The 23,560-nt window shown below is 43.3% G+C and overlaps 1 protein-coding gene across 4 annotated transcripts in view; it reads right to left on the reverse strand.

The window, feature by feature from the left end:
* The window catches only part of agrn (agrin), a 313,528-nt gene that overhangs the window by 181,640 nt on the left and 108,328 nt on the right, over window positions 1-23,560 (reverse strand). For 2 of the 4 annotated variants that reach the window (XM_036590661.1, XM_036590660.1), the window contains exon 3: window positions 3,209-3,250. In XM_036590661.1, the coding sequence (XP_036446554.1) occupies window positions 3,209-3,250 (42 nt within the window). Of the gene's footprint in view, window positions 1-3,208; window positions 3,251-10,068; window positions 12,068-23,560 lie in introns of those variants that run through there. The other 2 variants (XM_036590662.1, XM_036590663.1) reach the window with 2 other exon arrangements.

Genomic DNA, 23,560 nt, shown 5'->3' on the forward strand with positions numbered 1-23,560 from the left:
GTTGCAAGGTTTTAGCTGGTGATTAACTGCCTTTTATTGGACAGGACTTGGCTGGTAATTCCAGCTGTGCATACCACAAACAACTTGCATTATCCTGGATGGGAGAAGACAGCCACCAGCCTTCTAAAACCCTCCACAGCGGTCATTAATAGTGATCCGGGCTTCTTTTTGTTCAAGAAGAAATCCTCTCATTTTCGTATTGTGCCAATACAAACAGCACAGTCTTATTTATTAGTGCTGTGATGTTTTGTGTAATTAAATATCCGCGGGTAATGCTGTCTGGGAATGCCATTGTATCCTTGGAACGGAGGACAAGCGCGCTGGAGTGCGTGGCTCCTCTCCTGCTCATTTTCTTAAAGGCTGCAGCCTTCGCTAAGACCATCGTAGCCTTGTAACAAATTAATATGACACTGAATGATGGGGGGGGTGGAATCTAGGCTAGCTCTAATTGGCTAACTGATCTCCATGAGTACATAATGGCCTGTGGAAGGCTGGGGCCTGAGGGTAGAGAGAGGAGGGAAAAGAGAGAAAGAGAGGTGGTGGGAGCGCCTATGTGCCACATAAAGCACATAAGCCTCTGCCAGCAAGTTCACACCAACTATTGGAAATGTAATTAAGAGCTAGCTGCAGCTTTTAAATGGCCGACTAGCACAGAAACAAACTGTGCCCTCTGGACAGCAAGAAAGAAATTTCCATACATTGAAAATGAGCGGCGCGATCAATAGTCCACAGTTTGGAAAGCATCAGGGGAGGAATAAGCCGGCCTGCCTCGCTCATTGCCTCACTTTTCTCCTCAGGCACTCGCCTCAGTTTATAGCAGTCACCCCATAGCAGCAAAACTGATAACGCTTGTCATGTGGAATGCACTCCGACACTCACTAATCTTTCCAAGCATTAAACTTCTATTAAAAACAAGTTTATGTTGTAGACAGACTCATTCTGAGCTCCAGCCGGACACATAAATCTGAGGAGTTTCCACTCGTTCTCAAGGTGCAGCTTAGAGACGAGGTTACGCAAAACTTCAATCAAAAATAATTGTCCCATGCTGGCACGTGGACGCTGTTTCAAGGAGACAATGGCTGCTGTTCGGCCACCGCGGGAGAGCAGATTTGTCATGCAGCCGGTGCATTTTCGCACTAGCCTTTTTCTCCCTAACAGAACAGAACATCCTACAGAGCAGGTGATGGTGCAATTTCAGGGCAAATCCTGTTGGCCCCCTCCGGGAGAGCATGTCATTTTTGGGGCCCGATCGGAGATCTGATCATCAACAGTGTTTGCTTGCTGTTTGTTCCACCTTTCGATCTCCGGCTCTGCGCTGATAGCCATGATGAAGCCACCACCTTTAGATCTTAAGGAGATCCATCTCCGCCGCCAGCAGGAAAGGGATTCGAATCCAATCTGTATTTCATCTGCCACTACGCATAAATATTCATAAACAGAAACCAGCTGTTTCTCCCGTTTAGAGTGCTAGCGGAGAGCCGCCATTTGCCAATAAATTGTTGCTGTTTAATTAATGACTTTCTGTGCGAGGCAGCGGCAAGAAACAATACCTCGCTAAGTATGGAGATTTATATCTGCGCAAGTGGGCGAAAGGGAACGGCTAATCAGAGTGCTGTAGTGGAACAACTGAAGCTGTGTCCCTGGCCTACATACAACTTCTGCCAGCAAAGCTGAAAAGAGACGTTGACGCCCAGAGGAGATGGCTACCCTGTATTCCACACCCGGGACTAATCCAGTCCGGACATAATCAGGTTGTCAATGGATCCCACATCAAAGCAGGGATCACTGTAGATTTATTTTTTTACGCCCTTAAACTGCAAAAGGCTTGTATGTGGTCCCACACTTCAACTCCATACCTTATAAGTTTTCATATTAGTTTTATAGAAGTTGCTGTGTAACTTATAGTTCTTACTGAAAAACAGCACTTAAAATTAATAACTAAATAATCAGTAGGCTGATCAGGTAGTCCACGGTCCAATAATGGACAGCCGGACCAGGACTACGGAGGAAATATAAATATAACTACATTTATTAGACTTCATTTTGCTTTCACCTGGGGTAGATGGCAAAAACACTCTTTCTTTTATTCTTTTTTCAGTTCCATATTGGCTGCAACAGCAAATTACATGCTGTGAAGATTTCATGATGGAACAATAGAAATGGCTCACGGAATAAAATCTTGCTAGATTAACATTAGGACTATCAAAATGAACAGGTTAACAGTGTGTGCATGTTACTGCGGTTAACTGTAATGCTATAAATAATTAATGCCACTCATTTTTGTAGCACTGTTGACGTGTCTTCCTAATGTGATCCTTTTAACCAATCAAAATAGCTGGGTTGAAGTCCAGCTGCTCTGTATGTAGTTATGGTATTATCTGTATCATCTGTGGCCAAATACTTCGTCAAATACTTCAAATATTTCGTCCAAATACTGCTTTTAAATGGCTTTTAAAGCAATACTTTCAGCTGTACAGTGGAAGCTGGGAATGTATGGAATAATCAACAAGCAGCAACCTAAAAAAAGCAACAGCAAAGTGGAAAGCTCCAGTCTCCAATCTACAATCTCGGAGGAGTTTGAATCATTGACTAGATACACATACATACAAACATCAGTGTTGTCAGAGAAGGAACAAACCTTTTTTAGTTTTAGGGTAAGTCAATGGAACCAGAGCATTTCCAAGTAATTTTGGGCCATTTCTTTTGGTCTATTCATCATGAAATTTACACACAATGTAATTAGGTGAAAAACAGAAAAATTGACTGCTTTTTAAATGTAATTTATCACACCCCTCATTAATATACACTAAAATTAAGAACATCTTTTGAGAGGTTTTGTTACAACAGCAACTGTTTTCTCTGAATCTTTTCAGGAATGACAAAATGTTCTGATCTGAAAAACTGGATTGATCAAACATTTTCCAGGGCATTTAATAAAAAAAGAGCTGAAATACATCACCCTTCTGAAAGATACAAGAAATACAATACCACAGGTCATTCTAACAATAAAGCTACTGTTTAAAGGGTTAATTCCTATGCCAGTGCCTCTGCTGCTTTGTTAAACTCCAGCACCAGGCAATGGCACAGAACACACAGACGAGGGAGCCCACTTCAAACAGAGCGGCCTGGTCTGAGGCCGAGATCATTATCTGTCTAGGTTAAAGTGTTCTGGTCAGCTTGATTTGGACAGGATCCTCTCAGGACTTACCATCAGGAGGAGGGGTGGCATGCGTGATGTGTCCAGGTTTGTCTGGAAGACATAAAAAGAGAGACAGAGAGAGAGAAAAAGCACATTAGTTAACAGAAGCTCTCAGGAGATCCCACAGGGTTGCTGTAGTCATTGTGAATGTCGGGGGTGGACGCTGACTGCACAGCTCTATCTCAGAGGAAGATAATGAAAGCAAAAAGGACAAAACTGACTGAGAATAGAGGAGCAAAGCTGATGAGCTATCAGGTTTTTTATTATACGGGCGTTAGAATATTTGGATGAGCAATGGGTCCAGTGGGAACACATCCCTACAGGCTTTTTCAGGTGTCCTGATTCATGTTTACACACCCATACATGTAACCCAGATAGGATTACACAGTCAAGTAGGCATTTGCACTGATAATGCACGGCAGAGTGAGAGGGCCTGTGGGCTTTGCAGAGATCTTTCTAACAGAAGTGACTGAACAAATATGACATTAGTGCTATCCATCATAGAGATCGCTGAGCTTTAAGAAATACTATTTGTGAAAATATATACATTATTATTAATGTATAACGTATTTAATAGATTAAATCTGACTTTCAAATTCAGAAAATCACTGAATAAAAGTTATCTTCTTGACAGATCTGCAATATTTAAAATCAAGTTATGCATGGTTTGTTATGTATTCCCACAGAATGGAAAATTTGTTTTTTCTTTCTTTTTTGAAATTTTTGTAAACACTGTCCTTACAGTACACATAAATTAAGCTGCAAAGACTGCCTATTTTGTACGTGTTCAGTGCTTCCCTCACACAGGTTATACTTGGGTGCCCTACCCTCCCTAAGTATATTGATGGCTGCCAAAGTATATGCTGTTCTATAATAACAATATACAATTTCCATTTCATCCCATTTTAGCAAATCATGCACAAACAGGGGCAAATAGTATAACTGATACAAAGCATCACTCTTTTCCCTTGTAGTCATTTCCAGAACCTAAACCTTCACTTTGGCCAAGTGCATAAGGTACTTTACATCTAAAAACATGGAACATTGAAAAACACGAAACATCTAAAGGGCCCTTACTTTATTTTTTTCCCCTGAGGTCCACGTGAGCCATTTGTGTTTGTTTATATACCAAATAGAATCATAATTCTTTTTCATATGACCATCTTCCAACCTCTTTTTAACCTCTAGAATTAAACATGCTGTTTTGCTACAGTGGCTTTAAGATGGATATATGTAAATGGACTCTTTCAGACTGGCTATCCAGTATCATGCCTCATTTAAATTGCAGTCCAGGCTGAAACACTCCTTATAACTTCAGTGTGAATGGGCGGGGCTAAACTGCCGTAAGCTGAACAGGTGGAAATATGTCGCTGCGGTCAGAACAAAACCTCATATTTCCAAAATGTTAATCTTCCAGGAGAAGGAGAAAACATTCCTAACTTTAAACGGAAGTTAATGGAACTAGATTTTTTCCAAGCACTTTTGGAACATTTCTGTTTGTCTATTCAACATGAAATTTTGGCACATTGCAAAGGTCAGCTGGCATTTTCAAATTCTGTAAAAAAGTACAAAACGACAAAAACGGAGATATGAGGTTTTGTTCCGACAGCAGCGATATAAAGGAGTTGGTTTTTGTGACATCACAAAAACACTGAATTTATAGCAAGCTGTTTTTGTAGCTTAGTTTTCATATATGGACTGTATGCCTTCGTGCATGAGTGGTATATTTCGAAACTTTCGCAATGTCTACATACTATGTCACACTCATTTATTTTTAAAAAAATTAGAAAAATTCAGGTTTTTGCAATATGGGCCTGTGAACATTCACATTCAATGCCCTATTCGAATCCTTGATTAAGTAAACAAATGCTATGCTGAGTTTGCATTTCCATGTATTAAAATAACCTCCTCCAACCCTACATATGACGCACCCCCAGATTTATGTCTTGTACACAAAAACAACACAGTTACAAATGTCTGCCTATTCAACGCACAACAATTAAGCCCCACCCATTCACAACATGGACTACTTTTTGAATGAGGCACGTTACAGGGCGGCCAATCAGAACACAGATCATTATTAACATCAGTCTTTTAGGCATAGTAACAAAAGCCTATTATTAATAAGTCTATTTTTCAAAAGCCTTTCAAAAGCATCAAAATACTCAATTACTTATTAAATTGATTGCAACAGTCTTAGATGATGTAGATTCGTGCAGCACGACTGTCTCCACAACAAAATCAACAGGATATCTAGAAACACTAGAACTACTTTCACTCTGCAGAACTTGCTTTCCAACAATACAGTGCGTGAATCTTTCTAGTTAAAGTGCAGCCCCCAACACCCGACTCCTTATGTAGCCACAGGGAGTAACTGACGCCAAGAAAAAACACCTCATCAGTTACCCGGCCGCTCTCTCTGTCTAACACGCACACATGCACATACACAGCTAGCCTCCCGCGTAGGGATTCGGCTCCGCTCAGAAGTGGACTGCCAGAATACAGTTTAATTTTAGGCTCACTTCAAATTGCTTGTCAACAGCTGAGCGTGAGCAAGGGTGGGGAGACAGGACAGGGGAGGAGGAGGAGAGCTAGACCAAGGGAGTGATGGAGAGAGAGAGAGAGAGAGAGAGAGAGAGAGAGAGAGGTAGAGTGAGGGAGGGAGGGAAGGGGGGGGAGGGCGGGTGGAAAAGAGCAGCTTGCTGTGTATCACTCCATGAATAATGAAGTGTCTGCTGAACCGGCTTCAGAGTCAATCGTGACAGTTACAGATTTTCATCTGCAGGTTTCCAAAACAACAAGGAAAACACAGCCATAACTAAGAGTACCAATTCTCCCACAGTGATGCCTCTACAGACACACATTCAAACACGTCAACGGGAAAATTATTCCTGAACATCTGACAGGGACCTACATGATTCATATAGTCGCTGTGTATCTCCAAAACAAGACCAGGATAAAAACTGGACTGTGTATGTTATTAATACAAATTTATTCTGATAATTTTGGACCATTTCTATTCATCCATTTGTTTTGAAATGTTTACACAATGTAAAAGACTGCTGGTGTTTCGAATGGTGCTAAAAAATAGAAATATGAGTTTCTGACAGTGCTCCTGTGCTGAGAAACCTTAAAGGAATAGTTTGGCAAAGAATCTAATTTACACAATTTTCCACTTCCCTCAGATGCAGTCAAACAGCCAAGACATGTTTAGTGTCCAAATTTTGCTTCTTTAGTTTAGCCCTGGAGACACAAGTTTAATGTTGCTAACAAACACTAGAAGTCAATAGTCACCCAAATCTTTTATGTAAAAACATGCCTAAAACTTTCTCAAACCCACTCAAACCACATCCAGCGCTTCGTTAAAGTGCTGCAGACTTGTTTGATGTGATTTAGGACACTGTATGTCTTACTGTGAACTATAAAAATGAGTAAAAATTCACTGTGTAGCTGTAAGCTGCAGGCACTTATTTTAGACAACAGCTGCTGTGCTAAATTACAGCTCCTCTTCGCATGTGCGTCACACAGGCATATGGACGCTACAGATTCCTATCACGATTTCTGCTGCTTATTTGTCATAAATAACTGTGAATCTGTGAATCTGCAAACTCAGTTCTGAGATATGTGTATGTAAGGAACAGAAATTGTGAATGTAACCTGGCGTACATATGTCTGAATGATGTACATGGAATTCAGCACCACACCTATTGTCGAAAATGACTGCTCGCTGTGTTCAGATACACTGTAAAGTTGTGTTCACTATTACAGCTCACAGTAACTAATACCGTATCCTAAACCACACATATCTGTGCCAACTTGATGTAGAGCTGGATGTGGTTTGAGAAGGTTGAGAGAGGTTCCGAGCATGTTTATGAGTGTTTCTGCAACCACTGCAGCCAGTATTTTTGGACATATGTAACCATATTAAGCATAGGCATAGAAGACAGTTTAGTAGTGTCATAACACAGTTTCACACATAACATGATTGCTAAATGAGCTGAGCTAAGGTCATTTTATGGGTCAAAAAACAGTTTTATTCATGTCTCACATCTGTGATTTCAATCTTATCCTTGAATGCATAAAATAAGTGACTGAATCTTTTCTATTGAAACTGCACACTATAAATACTAAATCAAAAAGTACTGAATAAATACTGCTGTTATTAAGTCAGTGATGTCATTTTTTTTCCTTTAAATGTCTGTCCTACAATTCATGTTCTTACAGCGATGCTGACAAAATGACCCACAAGCCAAAAGCCAAATAAACCAACTTTCTGAAACATAAGTTACTCAAAGAGTATAAAAACAGAAGGGTGGAAACCGAATCTAGGTGACCAAGGTTTTACAGAAAAACACACAAAAAAATAAATTTCAAAAATGGTTTTTTTTGGTGCTTTCATGGTTAGTTTAGCTCCAGTGCTGAGCCATTAAGCATGTTTCGTAGTCTGATCTACTGCATTTTTGGTAAGAGGAAAATTGTGTACATTTGACTTTCCAGCAAGCAACACCTTTAGCAGATACTTAGTTATCTTCACCTTCGTCTGAGGCGCTGCAAATTTCCGTACAGTATGAATCAGCCGTGTGTACGCGCCCGCGTTCTCAATGAGTGCTACAGTAGTGATATTGCAGGCATGATGCATTTGCCTGTGGAGTTAAACAGTTCTAGTCTTGTGTGCTCTCCCTTCCCTCTGCCAGCTAAATGAAAATGGAAATGACTAACCTTAGGTCTGTGTCCCTCTCCAACAAGCTTTCAAACGCTACGCTGCACCTACTCCACGTTAATGGCCCTCCTTTCACTTCATCATCCTTTTTTTCTGAACTCTACTTTCAGGAGTGGGAATGGAATGTTCTTACTGAGTTTGTATTTAAATCTAATGGAATCTGTCTGGACCAAATTGATTCGGCAACATGACCGGTTTATAAATGAACTTCGCATTTGGCACCTTTATTGAGGAAGGGAGAGGGCACATTTTTTCGAATTGCAAGAAGGGCCCTTTTAAGGTCTTTTAATCAAGATCTAATGCAGTGGCGTCCGGCTTCCACAGAAGAGAGGGAGCAGGCCCGATTGAAAAGCCGGCAGATGTTAATGGCCTACAGAAGGAGAGCGCTGGGCTGAACGGGACTTGCTATTTCTCCCTCTCTATTTTTTCACTTGTCCAAGTAAATATTGAGTCTCTCTCTCTGTCTGAAGAGCAGCATGACAACAGGTATGTGCGTCTAAGTCTTCACTAAGGGGAATGCACCTTGCTTTTTGGTGTTTTTTTCCGATGGTTTCCTTAATCCTAATCTGTGCTTCTATTTGCGTCATTAACAACATGAATGCACATCATACAAGTGTGATCGAGAGTCTGACAACATCTGCAAAAACAACCAATTAAAAAAAGGGAAAAGCCACAGTTATGTTGTCATTAACACCATTCACACTTGTGAATCTCGTCATCGGAGCCACCTTCTGTTTAACAGCTTCAGGAAGAGGGAAGCATTTTCAAACATTAGCTAGGAAATCAGAAAATCGTGGTTGCCACGCATCCAAGACGTGAGAGATGTAGAAACTGAGACTTTGACAGTGTTCGCAAGGTGGGAAAGACAAGATGCTAACGGAAATGCTGATAAAGTGCAGGGGTACCTGCTGCTCAGGCTTGTCAAAGAGCAATCTGACGTGCTTTCAAGCCAAAAGTACTTCCACTGCGATCATAGCCTTAGATTTCTTATTTGAAAGCCGTTTGGTTCTTTAGGGAACCAAAAGTGGTTCCTCTGTGACACCGAAGAACCTCTTTTGGCACTTTGATTTTTATAAGACAGCACTCCTGAATCTTTCTGAAAACGTGTGGCACATGACAGGGAGGCCAGAGGAAGGTGAAGCCTCTGGATACTCATTCAAGCAGATACAGTGAGCGCTGACGCTAATGCCAGGGCTTCCACCTCCAAAGGCAGTTAATCTGCCCACTTTATCCCCACTGTGTAGAGTAAATGCCACAGCTTCAGGCAAGACAGAATGCCACCGGGTCCGCTTGTTTAGACAGAAGAACTGAGGCACTTTAGAAGATGAGGCCAGTTTATCTGCGTCATCCTCAATCATCCGCCATGTCAGCCGCTAGATCGAATTTTAGGCATTAGGGATTACTTTTTTGACTGCCATCGATCCTCATTGAGCCATCCATCCATCAAGATACCATTCTCTCTGAGCATCACCCTGACAAAAAGTCCACTGCTACAAACACATACATACGCTCACGCCACACAAAGTGACAGGCTTCATTTGGCTGGTGTCCTACAAAGAGGTTTGAAATTCAAAAGGCTATAGCACCACCACACATGCATGAACAATCCACTGAATCCTAGGCTTGTTACTCAGTTATTCATCTTGAGAGGTACTACTACACTCTTAAAAATAAAGGTGACACAAAGGGTTCTTCTGGCACAGTCAGAGAAGATCTATTTTCAGTCACGTTAAAAACCTTCCAATGGACATGATCCATTTTTGTAAATGTGGTGTGGAACCTCTTAGAGAAAAGTCATTTATATTTCACACGTAAGACGTGCAAAAACTGAAAGTGTTCACATTTTCTCACATAAGAACATGTTTTCACATGTTATGAGACCTTATGTGAGAAAATTTTCTGACTTTTCGGTGACCTTTTTTAAAGTTTAAAGAACCTCCACATAACATGAAGCTCCTACTCTGGGACAACCTTGCTCCTGTGCGTCCAAGCCAAGAAACCTTAAGAAACTGGTGTTTTATGAATTATTTATCACCTACTACGAAAGTAATATGTAAGTAAGGAACTGGAGTATGGACCTAAATATGCGCCCTGAAGGATTAAGGAATTAACAGTTAGGATTTTAGCAGCAACACATGGAGTGACCTACAGTTGTTGAGAAACAGGAGCACGGCGAAGCCCAGCGTGGATGTGGCCAGAAGTATGAGGCAGATGTTGCAGGGGATCATAAAGTAGCGCACCACCAGCGAGACCTTGTGCTGGTACATGCGGTCCCGCTCCGGGGGCGGTGTGGGGTAGTGGCAGCTGGTCATACTCCAGTCCGCGCTTCCCCCTAAGTACGCCACGAGGCCGGTTGTACTTCACCCAGAAGGTAGAAAACTCCCGAGAAGAAAAGGGCTTTGAATCAAAATCTCAACCAGGGGCCGGTGATTTCAGCGTCGACGGGAGAAAACTGAGCACGGTTCCTTTGAGAAAAATATGCCGGAAAGCACAAAAAGGTCTCCAGGCAACACATTTTTGGTCCTGAATAGCATCCAGAAGCAGAAAGAAGCGGGTGTCTCTTGGTCCTGCTCCTACTGCCCCCCACCTTTTGCAAAACCTTCCATCTCGCTCCAAACACAGTGGTAGAAGGATTGTGACAGGATGGTGTGTGTTTCTGTGCGTGTGTGCATGAATGGCACTGCTGGACTCCCTGGCCCCTGCCCACGCAGGGCAAAAAGAGCGGATCAGTGCAAACACTCTGGCTGCACTTTGGGCTTTAAATCCACAGAAACGACTCCACAGTGTGGTAAACAAATGCTTTTAGCTTCCAGCGTTTTTTATTCACCTTTATCAACAGAGAAAATAAATAGGCTAACATGTATTCCTTCCTAACCCCTCTCTCTCTTTCTCTCTCTCTCTTTCTCACTTGTCAGTGCCCTCAGTTGCTGTGCCACCTGCCTATGGCTGAAGGCAATGTGGTGGTGCCAGGGTTAGCTGCGTGTGCCATGTGTTAGAACTAGCCACTGCTGCTGCTGGAGCTGGACATTCTGCTAGACTCTTGCACCGAAGTGCTCACACACTGCAGCTGGAACTGTCTGCCTCTGCTCCACATACACACACTCAAACTCTCTGAAAGACACTGAGAAACACAGCGACAGATTCTCCTCAAAGCTAAGGACCCCTGCTTGGTCTGGTCAAAAGAGCGGCAGGCAGAAACGGAGCCCTGCCCCCGTACTGTTTCGGAGTAATTAGCCGACAGATAGTCAGCAGCTGTCTTCAGGCGGATCGACCATATGCCCTGAAGAGCATAAGGGTTAAGCTTCTACAGCACAACCCCTCAGCTTTCTTATAAACACCGGACCCTTCCCCCAGTCTGACCAGAAGAAGCGCTCCGCAAGCTCTGTGCGAGCGACTCGGAGGATGCAGAGAGCAGAAAGTTAGAGAGGCGATTAAGCCCCTCGTGCCCCCCTGTGTAAGTGGGGCAGGGCACAGCTGTTCTACCAATGACACTAAATGACAAGGCAAGCAAACCGGACAGAGTGAAAGATCTCCACGTTCTACCTCTTACTAGTTATCTGAATCCAAACACTCCGCCTCCTCCTCAAAAAATAAAAAAATTACATAAATAAATAAAAAAGCAAGCAAGCTCCTCTTGCGTGCTCCTCTGAAAAAGAGGGATAAGTTGTTTTCCTTTTCAATTCCGTTGACAGGAGAAGCTACTTCTCTCGTTACTCTCCTGCTCACGCTTCCTCTCCGTCTCCACTGAAGCATCCGTTACGATCCTCTGCTCTGGCTTCAGAGGTGCTCCTCATGTCCCGGGCTCTGATTCGCTCCAGCTGATCCTCAGAAGAAGCATCCAGCATTAACCACCAGCCAAAGCAGCTGCTATTCATATCAGAAGTCCCCCAGGCGACTGGTGCTCGGAGTGTCAACGCGTGCCTCCGTTCAGCTACAGAGAAGCGGAGAGCCGTGGCCAAGCCAGAGGCACGAGAACGGTCCACCAAGACAGGAGCCGGGCAAAAAAAAGAAAGGTGTGTGGTGGGGGGGGACTAGCCAATGAGTGTTGATCAACCGGGCTAGGCTGAGTAGATGAACGGAGAGGTTTTTTCCAGAGTTCCTCCCGGCGGCAGCGCTCACGACCCTCTCCCAGCCTCGACTGGAGGAGAAGACAGAGGGGGAGCGGAGAGGGGCTGTCTCTAACAAAGAGAGAGGGGAGGGGGGAAGAGGGAGAGGGAGGAAAAAAAGGGCGAGAATGAAAGCTTTTGGGAATACTTGGGAGTGTTTTGTGGGGTGGGTTGAGGTTGACAGCGAAAAAGACAAAAGACAGATTGGGTCAAGCCCCTTTCAGTGTTCGGTGATTTAAAGAGTAGAACGAGCACAAATATAAACCACTGCTGTCAACGCTGTGGTTTAAATGGAGGACAAAAAGAAAAAAAAATAAAAGCTGCATTTGTAACTCAGCTTTCAGCTGGTTTTAATGAGCATTTAAAGGACTGAATTACTTTATTTTTTTCCTTAACTGTCTGAAATTGGGACAAAACTCAAAAGTAAAAAAAGAAGAAGAAGTGAAATCAACAGACAAAAACATCTTTAATCATATTCAAAAGATTTTAATGATTCATGTTCTCGGTACACTGTGCTGCATTGTCGTTCGCTTGACGTACTGTGAAAAATATAAGAAAAAAAAAGGAACAAATATGAATATTCATCAGCGCTGGCAGCTGATCAGGGGGAAAATGTGCTCCTCATCCATAACATTATTCTAGGAGATCTCCTCTGCAAATGTATATTTTATGTTATGAGCTAAATAACGAGGTCAACAGCATAAAGTAGTGATGCCTTTATTTCAGCACTCCCACCCATCAATGCACAAATGAATGTTTATCTGCACCAATATGGCAGTATGGACCATCAATTATTTATGCTCGCTGTTGCTCCCCCAACTCCGCCCACAGCCACACATCCTTTCGAGCGCTCACAAGCGCACACACAGACACACACGATCTCTCAAGGTCCTGCTCTGTTTCGCATCAGAGGTCGTTTATCTCTTTGGACACGCCGTTCTCATTGACTCCAGAGGCCCTCGGGGACAGAGACCCAGCTTCCGCTGTTCTTACCACACACATGACGGGGTCAGCTGGGCCTCCAGCAACAAGAGCTGTGAGTTCACCCACCAGCTGGAGCCCACCACCCTGTTCGTCCACACAACCAAACCAAACAATTCATCCAGACAAATGGGCACTATGTGGTATTGAAGAGAGGAGTAGAAGTCTTAATTCCCTGTAGGGCTTCTTGGTTACTCTCATGCTCTCAGAGAGTTTTCTGTTACTTCCAAACTTAGCTTGTCCATTAACAGATCTGGATTTCTGTAAAGCTGCTTCATGTAAGCTGTACAACCCCTTAAATGGCCAGGACCCCCTTGGAGGTCCATATTTCTATTACACACTTCTATAATGTAAGATTTAATACTGCATTTATTATACTCCAGAACATTGGTACACTGGGCTACTGCATGAAATATCTTCATTTTACTGTCTTTACAACCCTCTACAAACAAACCTATACATTTTTCCATAATGCAAATCAATCTCTTACCAATTTCAACTTTTTATGAATATTTATGTATCGGCATCTGCCAAGATGTACATAAAGAATATGGAATGTCCGCATTAATTACCATATTGTTGCACTAGTATTTTCAAACAGTAATATTTTTACTTCTAGACAAGAATATTTGTGAGAAAAGTAATCTATTCCCTCAGCTGCACTTTAGCCTTTCAGCCTGACAGCACCTGGACTTCTTTGCTGTTGCCCACACCTCTCATTTTCACTGTTTATCTTCTCATCTTTAACCAGTCATATTCCCAAAAGAGAAGAAATATAATGAAATACAAATTAATTGTGTTGAACTGATTTTCAATAAAAATATAGCAAAGCCCACCCAGCAGGATAACCAGAACAGTAGAGGGCGCCCATGCGCAGCCTCTTGCTATACTGACTTCTGACGTGCCACACATGAGGCCCTCTCATTTAACTTCAAAGCTTTCAGCGCTGCATCTTTAATGCGCATGCTATCTCCGAAGGTTAACATCTCTCTCAACGTGCTCTCGGCTGGCAGCTTCCATTACGGAGCCTGCAGAGAGCCTGCACAACTCCTGCTTCAGCACCACGGACAGCCTCGAGATATCTCCTCTCAAGTTTTCGCACTCATCTTGCCACGTCCCTGGCACGATTCGCCAGCTCCGTTTCCAGGGGCGACGGTGGAGAGACGAGCCATGCATCAGTCCATGTCCTCCAGATCAAAACGTGGAAGAAACGACAGACTTTCTGTGATCAAACGGAAAGAGGAAGTAGGCTTAAAAAAATACTGAGGTAATCAGATGAGCGTCTCCAAAGCCTGTCAGAAACGTAACAAACAAAGATTTATCCCAACCATCAGAGGCAGCAGTGAATATTAACATTGCTCATACGGTAGATCATGTGATTTAGTCCCAGTGGACAGATGCATAGTCACATTCTCCATTATGATTACACCAGGAAATGCACTTCTGGTGCTAAAAAAGGACAATTCCATAGAGGGACCACCTCCAGTGGATGGTTCCTTATTGCTGTTTTTGTAAATCAACATGAGGTTAAATGAACCTTTACATAATGTAGAGGTTTATACCAGTTCAAAGAACTGTACACGTAAGCCAAGAAGCATTCAGGATCCTTTATTGGCTGTATTTGTATAGTCCTCTTCAGTATCTTCTCAGCTCCAAACAGCTGCTGAGACATGGCAGTAGCTTCACTTCTACTAGGCCTACAGCACAGCAGCAGCTGGCCTGATTGTCTTCTCCTCGCACAGCCCATCGTCAAATAAATGAGGCCACTTTGATTATGAGCAGATTTCCCAACTACTCAACTCATTAGGCTAGCCCTGCTCAGGCTGACAAATCTGACAGAGAGAAGAAGGGAGAGAGAGACGGAGGGAGGGACGGCGGACAGAGGGAACAGTGTGTATTTGGCGAGAATCAGTAAAGTGTACCTCCAGCCAGACGTTGCTACAGCTGGAAGCTCCTTACTTCACTGCTTTGTCACGCAGCTCGCAAGAGGAGACGAAACGCCACGAAGTAAGACAGGGGGGAAGGAGTGTAGTGAGGATTTTTCCCTACTTTTTCCGCCAGAGTGCTGATGTCATTGTGACAGGGATGGTACACGTGGGGAAATGACATCAGTGTGACTAAACGTGAGAACACAGCTGCTGTCTGGTGCTCATGTTCGCTGGACCATCTCTGGAGCATCCAGATGTGAGATACTGCACGGAAAGAGCCAGTCAATAAGCGTCCACTGATCTGTGGCAGAGACTGCAATATTGATCATCCCCTTACCCTGAGACTTTGAATGGGCACTGATAATTGACTCCAGCACAAACTTCTAGCAACTTGGCTGGAAAGTTTGACCGATTAGCAGCACTTTTAGAAAACTGTGTGAAAAAGATTGTAAAATGTTGGTGTCTTCCTATCGCATTAGCGAAAAAGGGTGCAGAGACACTTGTACAAAAGTATCCTTTGGGAAGGCGAATTTGGCTAACTTAAGGTACACCCACTGCTGACACAGGTGTTCTGTTGCACACACAGAGCCTGTACAATCCCCACACTGGCGCTGGTAATAAAATGGGACACTTAAAAGCAGCCACACTTGAGCGTAAGGTCACCAGACCCAACGCCAAGGGTCTGCCAGAGGGGTACAAAGCTTCCCAGCATTGGACTGTGAAGCAACATTCATCTAATACCTTTGGGATGAATAGAAGTAGTGTTTGTGATCCAGAACTAACTATCCAAACTGACTTTACTAAAGCTCTTGTGGTTGAGTGCAATCAGATCCTCACAGCAATGTTCCAACATGTAGTGTGAAGCCCTCTTAGAAGAATAGAGGGTGTTACTGCAACAAAGAGGAGACGGGCGCCTTACGAGTACCTTGATTTCAGTTCAAACACTGGACGAGCAGGTGTCTACCAACTTCTGGGCATATGGTGTGTAAAGAAAGATTCCTTGGAGCGATGCCATCAAGATTTTCTAAAGAACCTGTCACTGGATGATTCTTCGAAGAACCATTTTTAGGAACAATATCTGCCAGTGTGAAGAATATTTTTAAAGTGTGAAGCTTTGTCATAGTGTTAGGGTTCTGTACCAATTAAAATTCTTGAACCGTATGTCCAAGCCAAGAACCAATTAGGGACCTTTATACAAATGTTGCAGTCAAGTCTGTCTGCCCTCCACTTCTACAAAATCCACTCATTTTCATGTCCAATCCTTGTTATACATGTACAAAGCTGATGATGTTCACTCTGCTTCCCTCAGTGTATGACCGTAAGCCAAACTAGCAATGATTACTGTCTGTAGGTTGCACTGCAAGCTTACTATTATCCACATTTCATGCTGGTCCTGTTTGTTTATCAGGACAACATACTATAAAGACAGGTTTGTATTATGCAATTTACTTGTCTTGGATAATTGTTATCATCACAATTATATGTTATATATATATTATAAGCACAAGCCAAAAATGTACACCAACAGAACTGTTTGGATAAAAAAGGAAATTCCAGTTCATCACAGTCTTGTTTAAAGGTGATCCTTATCCACTTCCACGCTGTCACAATAGATTACCCATGATTCCGCTGCTATCTACACCAGTGCAGTCTAGTCCCCTGCACAAATATCCGGCTGATCAAAGTCTGCTCCACCTCTGAGTGTGACCTTGGCAAACTTTGCTACAGGCCCGATTTGATAAAAGAACCTGATTCGGCATCACTCACTCCTCACCCCTAACCTCATTAGCTGATGGGTTGCCAGCACAGCGGCATTTTGGACACACTACGTATTGATTTCAGCCGAAGACAGTCACTGCCAATCAGTCTAAGTGCTTTGGGAAAGACTAAAAAAATACCACATAGACTTGCCTGTACATATCAAGTTCATAGTGAATCCCCACTATGTACAAAAGCTTTGATTGGCCCTGAAATTTTAATTTACATAAAGTGAAACATTCCTGCTCCCAAGTGGTGCAGCCGTCTAAAAGTTGGCCCTATCATTGTATACGACTTCACATGACTTGGAGAAAGCATGTACCAACCCTCAATCTTCCTGGAACTGGCCATGAAAATTGGGTAAAAATAGCAAAAAAGGACAGCTCAACATTTATGATAATAACAGCCAAACAAAAAGCCTAATAAATAACAAAAAACAAGAAGCCTAATTATCAGCTATCCAAAAACCGACTGAGGCACTCATCAACTGACGCCTTTACAAAATGTTCCCAAATGTTTAGTCGGGATGGACTTTATATAATTTGTTTTGGAGGTGTTCTGGATTGTTCTGGCCTTGTTGACCTTGTTGCCAGGTTCGGTCAACAACCTAAGAGACAGGTGACAAATAAAAATTTGGTTAAGGTAATAAATGTGGGGAGGAAGACTAAGGAGAGAATGAAGAATAAAGCTAAGACTACAGCGTAGTACATTCAGGCCAAAATATGTTAAAGGTGCGAGGTGGACCCATTGCAGAAGCCCTGACGCAAAATCTGTACCCAGTATTAGCTTGACAAACATTTGAGAAATGATATCTGGGAACTAACAGCGAATAGTCAGGTCCCATCACGGTCCAGACAAATATTTAAAGCTGTAGTATGTACACTGGAAATCATGTTAAAATGCTGTTTGTTGACTACAGCTCAACATTTAACACTACAATCCTCTCCGTACTAAGTTGGATTAAAGCCATCCTTGTGTCGCCTGAGCACCTGCTGTACTCACTGTACACTTGACTGTGTGGCCACTTCCAACTCTACCAACCTTGTCATGTTTGCTGATGACACTACTGTGGTGGGCCTGATCTCTGAGAATGACGAGAAGGTCTAGTTGGAGGAGATGCACCCGGAGAACTGGTGCGAGGACAACCACCTCCTCCTGAGCGTCAGCAAGACAAAGGAGTTCATAGTGAATCTCAGCAAGAAGCAGCAGAGGATCAGCAGTGCCCCTGTGGAGCGAGTGGACAGCTTCTGGTGTCCACATCACGCAGGACCTGTAATAGTACTGCCACATCAACACACCAACACCCCGGTAAAGAAGGCCCATCAGCGTTTTTATAACCTTAGATGCTTGACACCTGCACAATCAAGAGTATCCTGAAAGGAAGCATCACAGCCTGGTTACTAGCAGGATAGGCCAGCTCTCCAGAGGGTGGTACGATCAGCTGAGCACCTCCCGAACAACTAGGACTATTTGTACATAGACACATACATAACTGGACTACTGCACAACAGCTATATACCCTACTTACAGAAGACACACTGCTAAATGTAGAAGTATTTATAATATTTATTATCCCCTTTCAGTTGTTTTACCTCACATATTCTTGTATTTTATTATATCCCTATATTTTTATATTTTCTATTCTTCTTCAAATTTTTATATCCTTATCTTACAGTTTTCTATTGTATATTCTGTTTTTCACAGCAACAGACAGCCGTATACTCATTTCACTACAAGATATACTGTATATGGCTGCGTGTGTGACCAATAAGGTTTGGTTTGATTTGCTCCATGTAGAAGGAGTACAGGGGAAAGAGACACTTCCACAGCTGGATCTTCAGCACTAGGTGGAGGGATTATGTGCACCCTGCTCCTTGGGATTTACCTAAAAAGAAGTAAGGGCACCTCAGGGCAGGGACTGGGATAGGAAGCCATGCACTGGGTGCTAATGGAGAAGAACTAACCAGCAGCAGCAGCAGCAGCAGCAGCACCAGGCTGCTCTTTCATTAACATGCTGCTTTCCTTCTCATCAAACTAACAACAATAATGATCACACCGTTTAACACCTTCCACACACCAGTGCACCCTGCTCTGTTTGTTCATTCTTTATTCCCCCTGCCGCTCCCCTTAATAGCCCTTGAGGAGGTGACTGGGTCAGAGCTGGCGGAGTGGAGAGGGGGGTTAAGGGAGCGCTGTCTGCTCACCTATGGCAGACTTTAACAGGCAGGCCGAAAGATCGGAGCCAGCCGTGTGTGCGAGTGTGTTTCCACAGCGCTGGCCGCCTGTGACCATGTTTGACAGTAGGCTTCATCAGAGCTGGCATCCATGACAGACAGGGGTGATGTGATGGAACTCCCAGGTAATGCAGGCGGCAAGCTGAAGCTAAAGAACTGGACAAGCTTCAGCATGAAGCAGAGTTTATCGCGCCCAGTGATGTCAACCTTAGCAGACTGACTGGGACAGGGAGAGAGAGCGGTCAGAGAAAGGCAGTTGCATTGTATTGGCTTGCATTAGCTTGAAGGAAAGGGTCAAGTGTGCTAATAGTGTCGGATGCTTTGTGCAGTAAAACTTGCTTAGAAATAAAATGTCAGCGCCCTCGTCTGAGTGTATACAAGCTTCAAACCATTTCACCCTACCCCACCCTCTGTTCTCAGCAGCCGCAAGATGAAAACAATGCAAGCTTGACTCGTGGAGACTGCTGGTGTCCCTCTGCAGCCCATTTATCTGCAGATCTACGCCCGGAGACAATGCTTGTTTTTATTTTATCCCTCCAGTATCAATAGAAGCACACAGATTCACCTCACACAATTAACCTCAGCAGAATAGAAGCCAATCTCAGCCCGTCTGCAGCCTGTTTTCCATCCCGTTAGAAATTAAATACAGGTTAAGGGTTAGAGGGATTGGATGACACCAAGTGCATCCCATTTTGTAACAGCAAACATTCAGAAAGACCAAATGGAAATCATTCCACCTACAGTTTACACAAAAAAAACAACAGAGCCAGAGCACATTTCAATAAGACATTCTCTGCACAGCAGGATTGCACAGGGATTATAGGGAGTGGCTCTTCAACCCATCAAGAAATATTTTATTATTCTGCAGCTCATGGTCCCATCACTGTATAACCACACGTGTGCAAGCATGCACACACACACACACACACACACACACACACACACACACACACACACACACACCCTCTCACCACATCCAGCACTGCAAAATGTGAGAACACACATTTACGACTAAGCCTTTTCTCTTATCAAAGCTGACAGTGACAAGCTATTATACGCTGGGAACCTTTCATTTGCATTTACAGTAATGAACTCTTTCTCTCTCGCAGGCTTTCATTCTCTCTCTGCCTTTCTCTCGCCTGGCTCATTCTCTGTCGTGGCAGATCGTCTTGGATAGAGGGCAAAAAGGCAATCTTAATTGGCACACATCCTCATCTTTCACCAGCCTTTCAAGGAATAAAATAACTTTAAACTATTTATATTTCAAATCAAGAGCCCTGCGTGCTGCCTAGCACAAAGAAGCCTTTTCATGTCTTCCACATCAATCAGATGTTTTTCAAAGACGCCTGTCAAATTTGGGCAAAGTTTTGTGCAGCTGTATAGTTGTAATCAGGCAGAAAGGATCAGCTAGGGAGAAAGGATGGGGATGGGGAAAATGGCTGAATGGTAGAGGCCATTTATTTCCAACAGTAACAAAAAACAGAAAGGTGGCCCTGCTGAGCAATCTCCGAAGTAGAGGCGTGGCATGGAGGCCCCAGGGGGGCGTGAGGGGTCGCGTAGTCACAGGTGTTCCGGAGGTGCAGGGAACAGGTTCGTTCCATCAGCTCAAACAAGTCGTTACCAGAAAGGAACCAGAGCCGGCGGGCCAGGAAGATGGGGACACATTCCTCTCACCTTGAGACAGACGATCTCCTCTCTGCCTTTTCCATTCCAAAAAACCCTTGTGAGTGCCTAAATACGGCTGCTACAGGAACAAGAAATAGGAACTTGAAATGCCACGCCAGAAAATAAATAAAGAAATAAATTCTGCTGGAAAGTGTATTGTCGATTTCAGTGAAGTTTTTTGCAGGCTGCAAGGTGGAGAACACCCTTCTGTACAGTGAGAGAAAAGTGCCTGTGGACAGAGGTGCTTAGATTGCTTTTGAGGGATGCTTGAAATGAGTTTGTGATATTTGTGGCCTTGCCTCATCCTTTTTGCAGAGAGAGACCTTATCAGCCACAGCAGCCTGGCTCCTCCATTCAGCCATCTGCTCGCACCAACCGGGTCTTCAAAAACCCACGAGGCATAGACGCAAAAGAAAACAGCTTTCCCTTTTCAGAACGTATAAAAGTTGGGGACCCCTATTGCTTCAGATGGGGAGAAAAGTGGACATCCACTTCCACAAGTTCCAAGGCCACGTGATGGTACTCGTCAGCCCTTGTCAGTGCTGGCAAATGGCTAACATCACTGTGTATCTGTAATTGTGCTGCATCGCTATGAAAAGAAAACAACCCAGACCTTCAGTTATACCATTATGCTCCCCGGAGGGTGACAACTAGGAGAAAACAACAACTTCAAACTATTTTTCGACAAACCGTTGCGGATGCTAACAGGGAGAAAAAAAGCCCTGCATGTTAAGCACGGCCGCCTGGTGAGTTGGCGTTAGTTATTATTCCCCGGTTCCCCATTCTTCATCTCTCTCTCTGCACGTGAGACAGCGGAGATTCAATCATCGGGGAATGAGATCCACACTCAGGGGAGCATTGAGTTGTCTGTCACAGCAAAAATAAAAAAAACAAAAAAAAGGAGGAAAAAAAAAACACCTGCTTTTGGATGGTGTTTGGCGGATGATGAGCGCTGCATTTAAAAGCTTCGCCATCTCATCTATAATTCATCCCAGCGCTGATGAATGAAGCAAACGGAGAGGAAGAACAAAAATTAGTAAATGCTTGGTTTGGGCGAAGTCTCTGCTGCCTGGAAAAGGAGAGTGAAAAAGAAGTAGACCCATATCTGCAAGGGCTGAGTACTGCCAACTGCTCACAATTAATCATGATACATGTGTCACGATTCAGTAAATCACGATGCTTTATTTTTGCAATTTCCAATTATTAACATTCTAAACAAATTCTGAAATAATGCTACTGTTAAACTGTTGTTTCTTAGTAAAACTTAAAGCGCATCCACACTTCAATTCTGTAGAAGCTGGTAACTCTGACATGGCAAATGTGCTGCAAACGGCAAACCAAGTCATCCAATAGATGCTACAGAAGAAGCCTTACGAGAATTGTAGGCCTTTCATACCTAATGATATCTATAAGCAAGGGTGCGCAATTCATACCTAATGCTATCTATAAGTAGGGGTATCGTCAGTACTAAAGTGCACTGACCAACTGCATGTTTCACTACAAAGAGAGCATAATTAGGCCTGTTAAAGTGGATTTGGTGCAGTGTAGTGTGAGAAATGCTACATAAAAATCACTGTATTTACAGTTTTTAATAGAATTTTTAATATGTGGCACTGCTGTTTTGTTTTTGTCTGTTTTATCTTATCAAACCTCAGCAAACTTAATATCATGATGCATATTGTGTATTCTGAAGACATCTTGAAGTAGCATTATCTTATATTCGTACCATATTGCCAAGCCCTTTCTATATGCTTCTTGCATGCAGAGGTTTGGGCATCCCTGGCCAAATGATGAATTTGTTGGTTTTCTATGTGTAAATGAGGCACATCCTCTACAGAGAACATATGTCTACACACTCCAGCTGCGTTCCAAACCTTAGGTTGCACTTCTCAGCCGCTATGTCACATAAGGCCATTCCAAAGTGAAAGACCCTTCGTATACAGCCTAGCAATGCAGCCTACGTTCTAAGTGACTTTGAGGACGCAACAGATGTATCCTTCCAGGCCTTCGGTTGCCCACAGTTCGACACGAACGACGCAAAGGAAAAAAACACGGCACCAAGAAAATGACGGAAAACGTTGGAGCAGAGCTTGTTTTAAATGGAAGTTGTTCACGTCCTTAAATTCGTCTTCGTTACCTGATAAAGTGTAAAGTGACTGATTACTTAAATCATTTGTCCATATATTGTATTTTACCTCCATTTCTGTGAAAAAATTAAAAATCAACAAACACAATGCAATGGGCTCCATTTTCTCTCACCAGTTCCCTCACAAGTTTCGCGCAACAGTTACAAGAGGCGGGACCTTTCTGGTGACATCACCACACGGCCTCGTTAGGACTCCAATTTGTGTGACTAATGGGCTACTAAGGGGGAGTCTTCATAGGACAGTCCTACCGAGGACCCGCCCCACCTCAACTGCAGTCTAAGCTTTGGAACTCAGCTTTTAATGCACAACTACTGTTTATGTGCCAAATTCTAACAAATTGGGGGATACTGGGTAATCTCTTATTCTATCTTAACAAATAACTACAAATGCAACTAGTAATCTGACTACAGCTTTCCTTACTAATGCTAAATTGCTAATCCCTCCAGATCCAGCTCCTAATACGGCATCACACAGCAGCAGCAGCAACAGCAAACGTGTGAGGACTCCACAAACGCAGGCCTGCTGACAGCTCTTCTGAGTCAGAGGAGGAGGACAGCACTGCCTCACTCTCTCTAACAACACTACTGACTCTTCCAGGTACCTTCAAATTGCTTCTCGCACCACATGTCTATATTCCCTTCACAGCTCTGATCAAAAAACAGATTGGATAGGTACAAGCATTACGACAGCAACTCAATTTTGACTGCTTTCACCATGCCAGCCCTTTCACAGGTCTCTGCACACATGCACGGGATATAGGCAGCGATAAAGAAGCAGTTTAAGGACACCGGGATAGAGCTGCAGCTTTGCTTCCTCAGCCGG

This window comes from Colossoma macropomum, unplaced genomic scaffold (genome assembly GCF_904425465.1).
Source record: "Colossoma macropomum unplaced genomic scaffold, Colossoma_macropomum, whole genome shotgun sequence".
Lineage (NCBI taxonomy): Eukaryota > Metazoa > Chordata > Actinopteri > Characiformes > Serrasalmidae > Colossoma > Colossoma macropomum.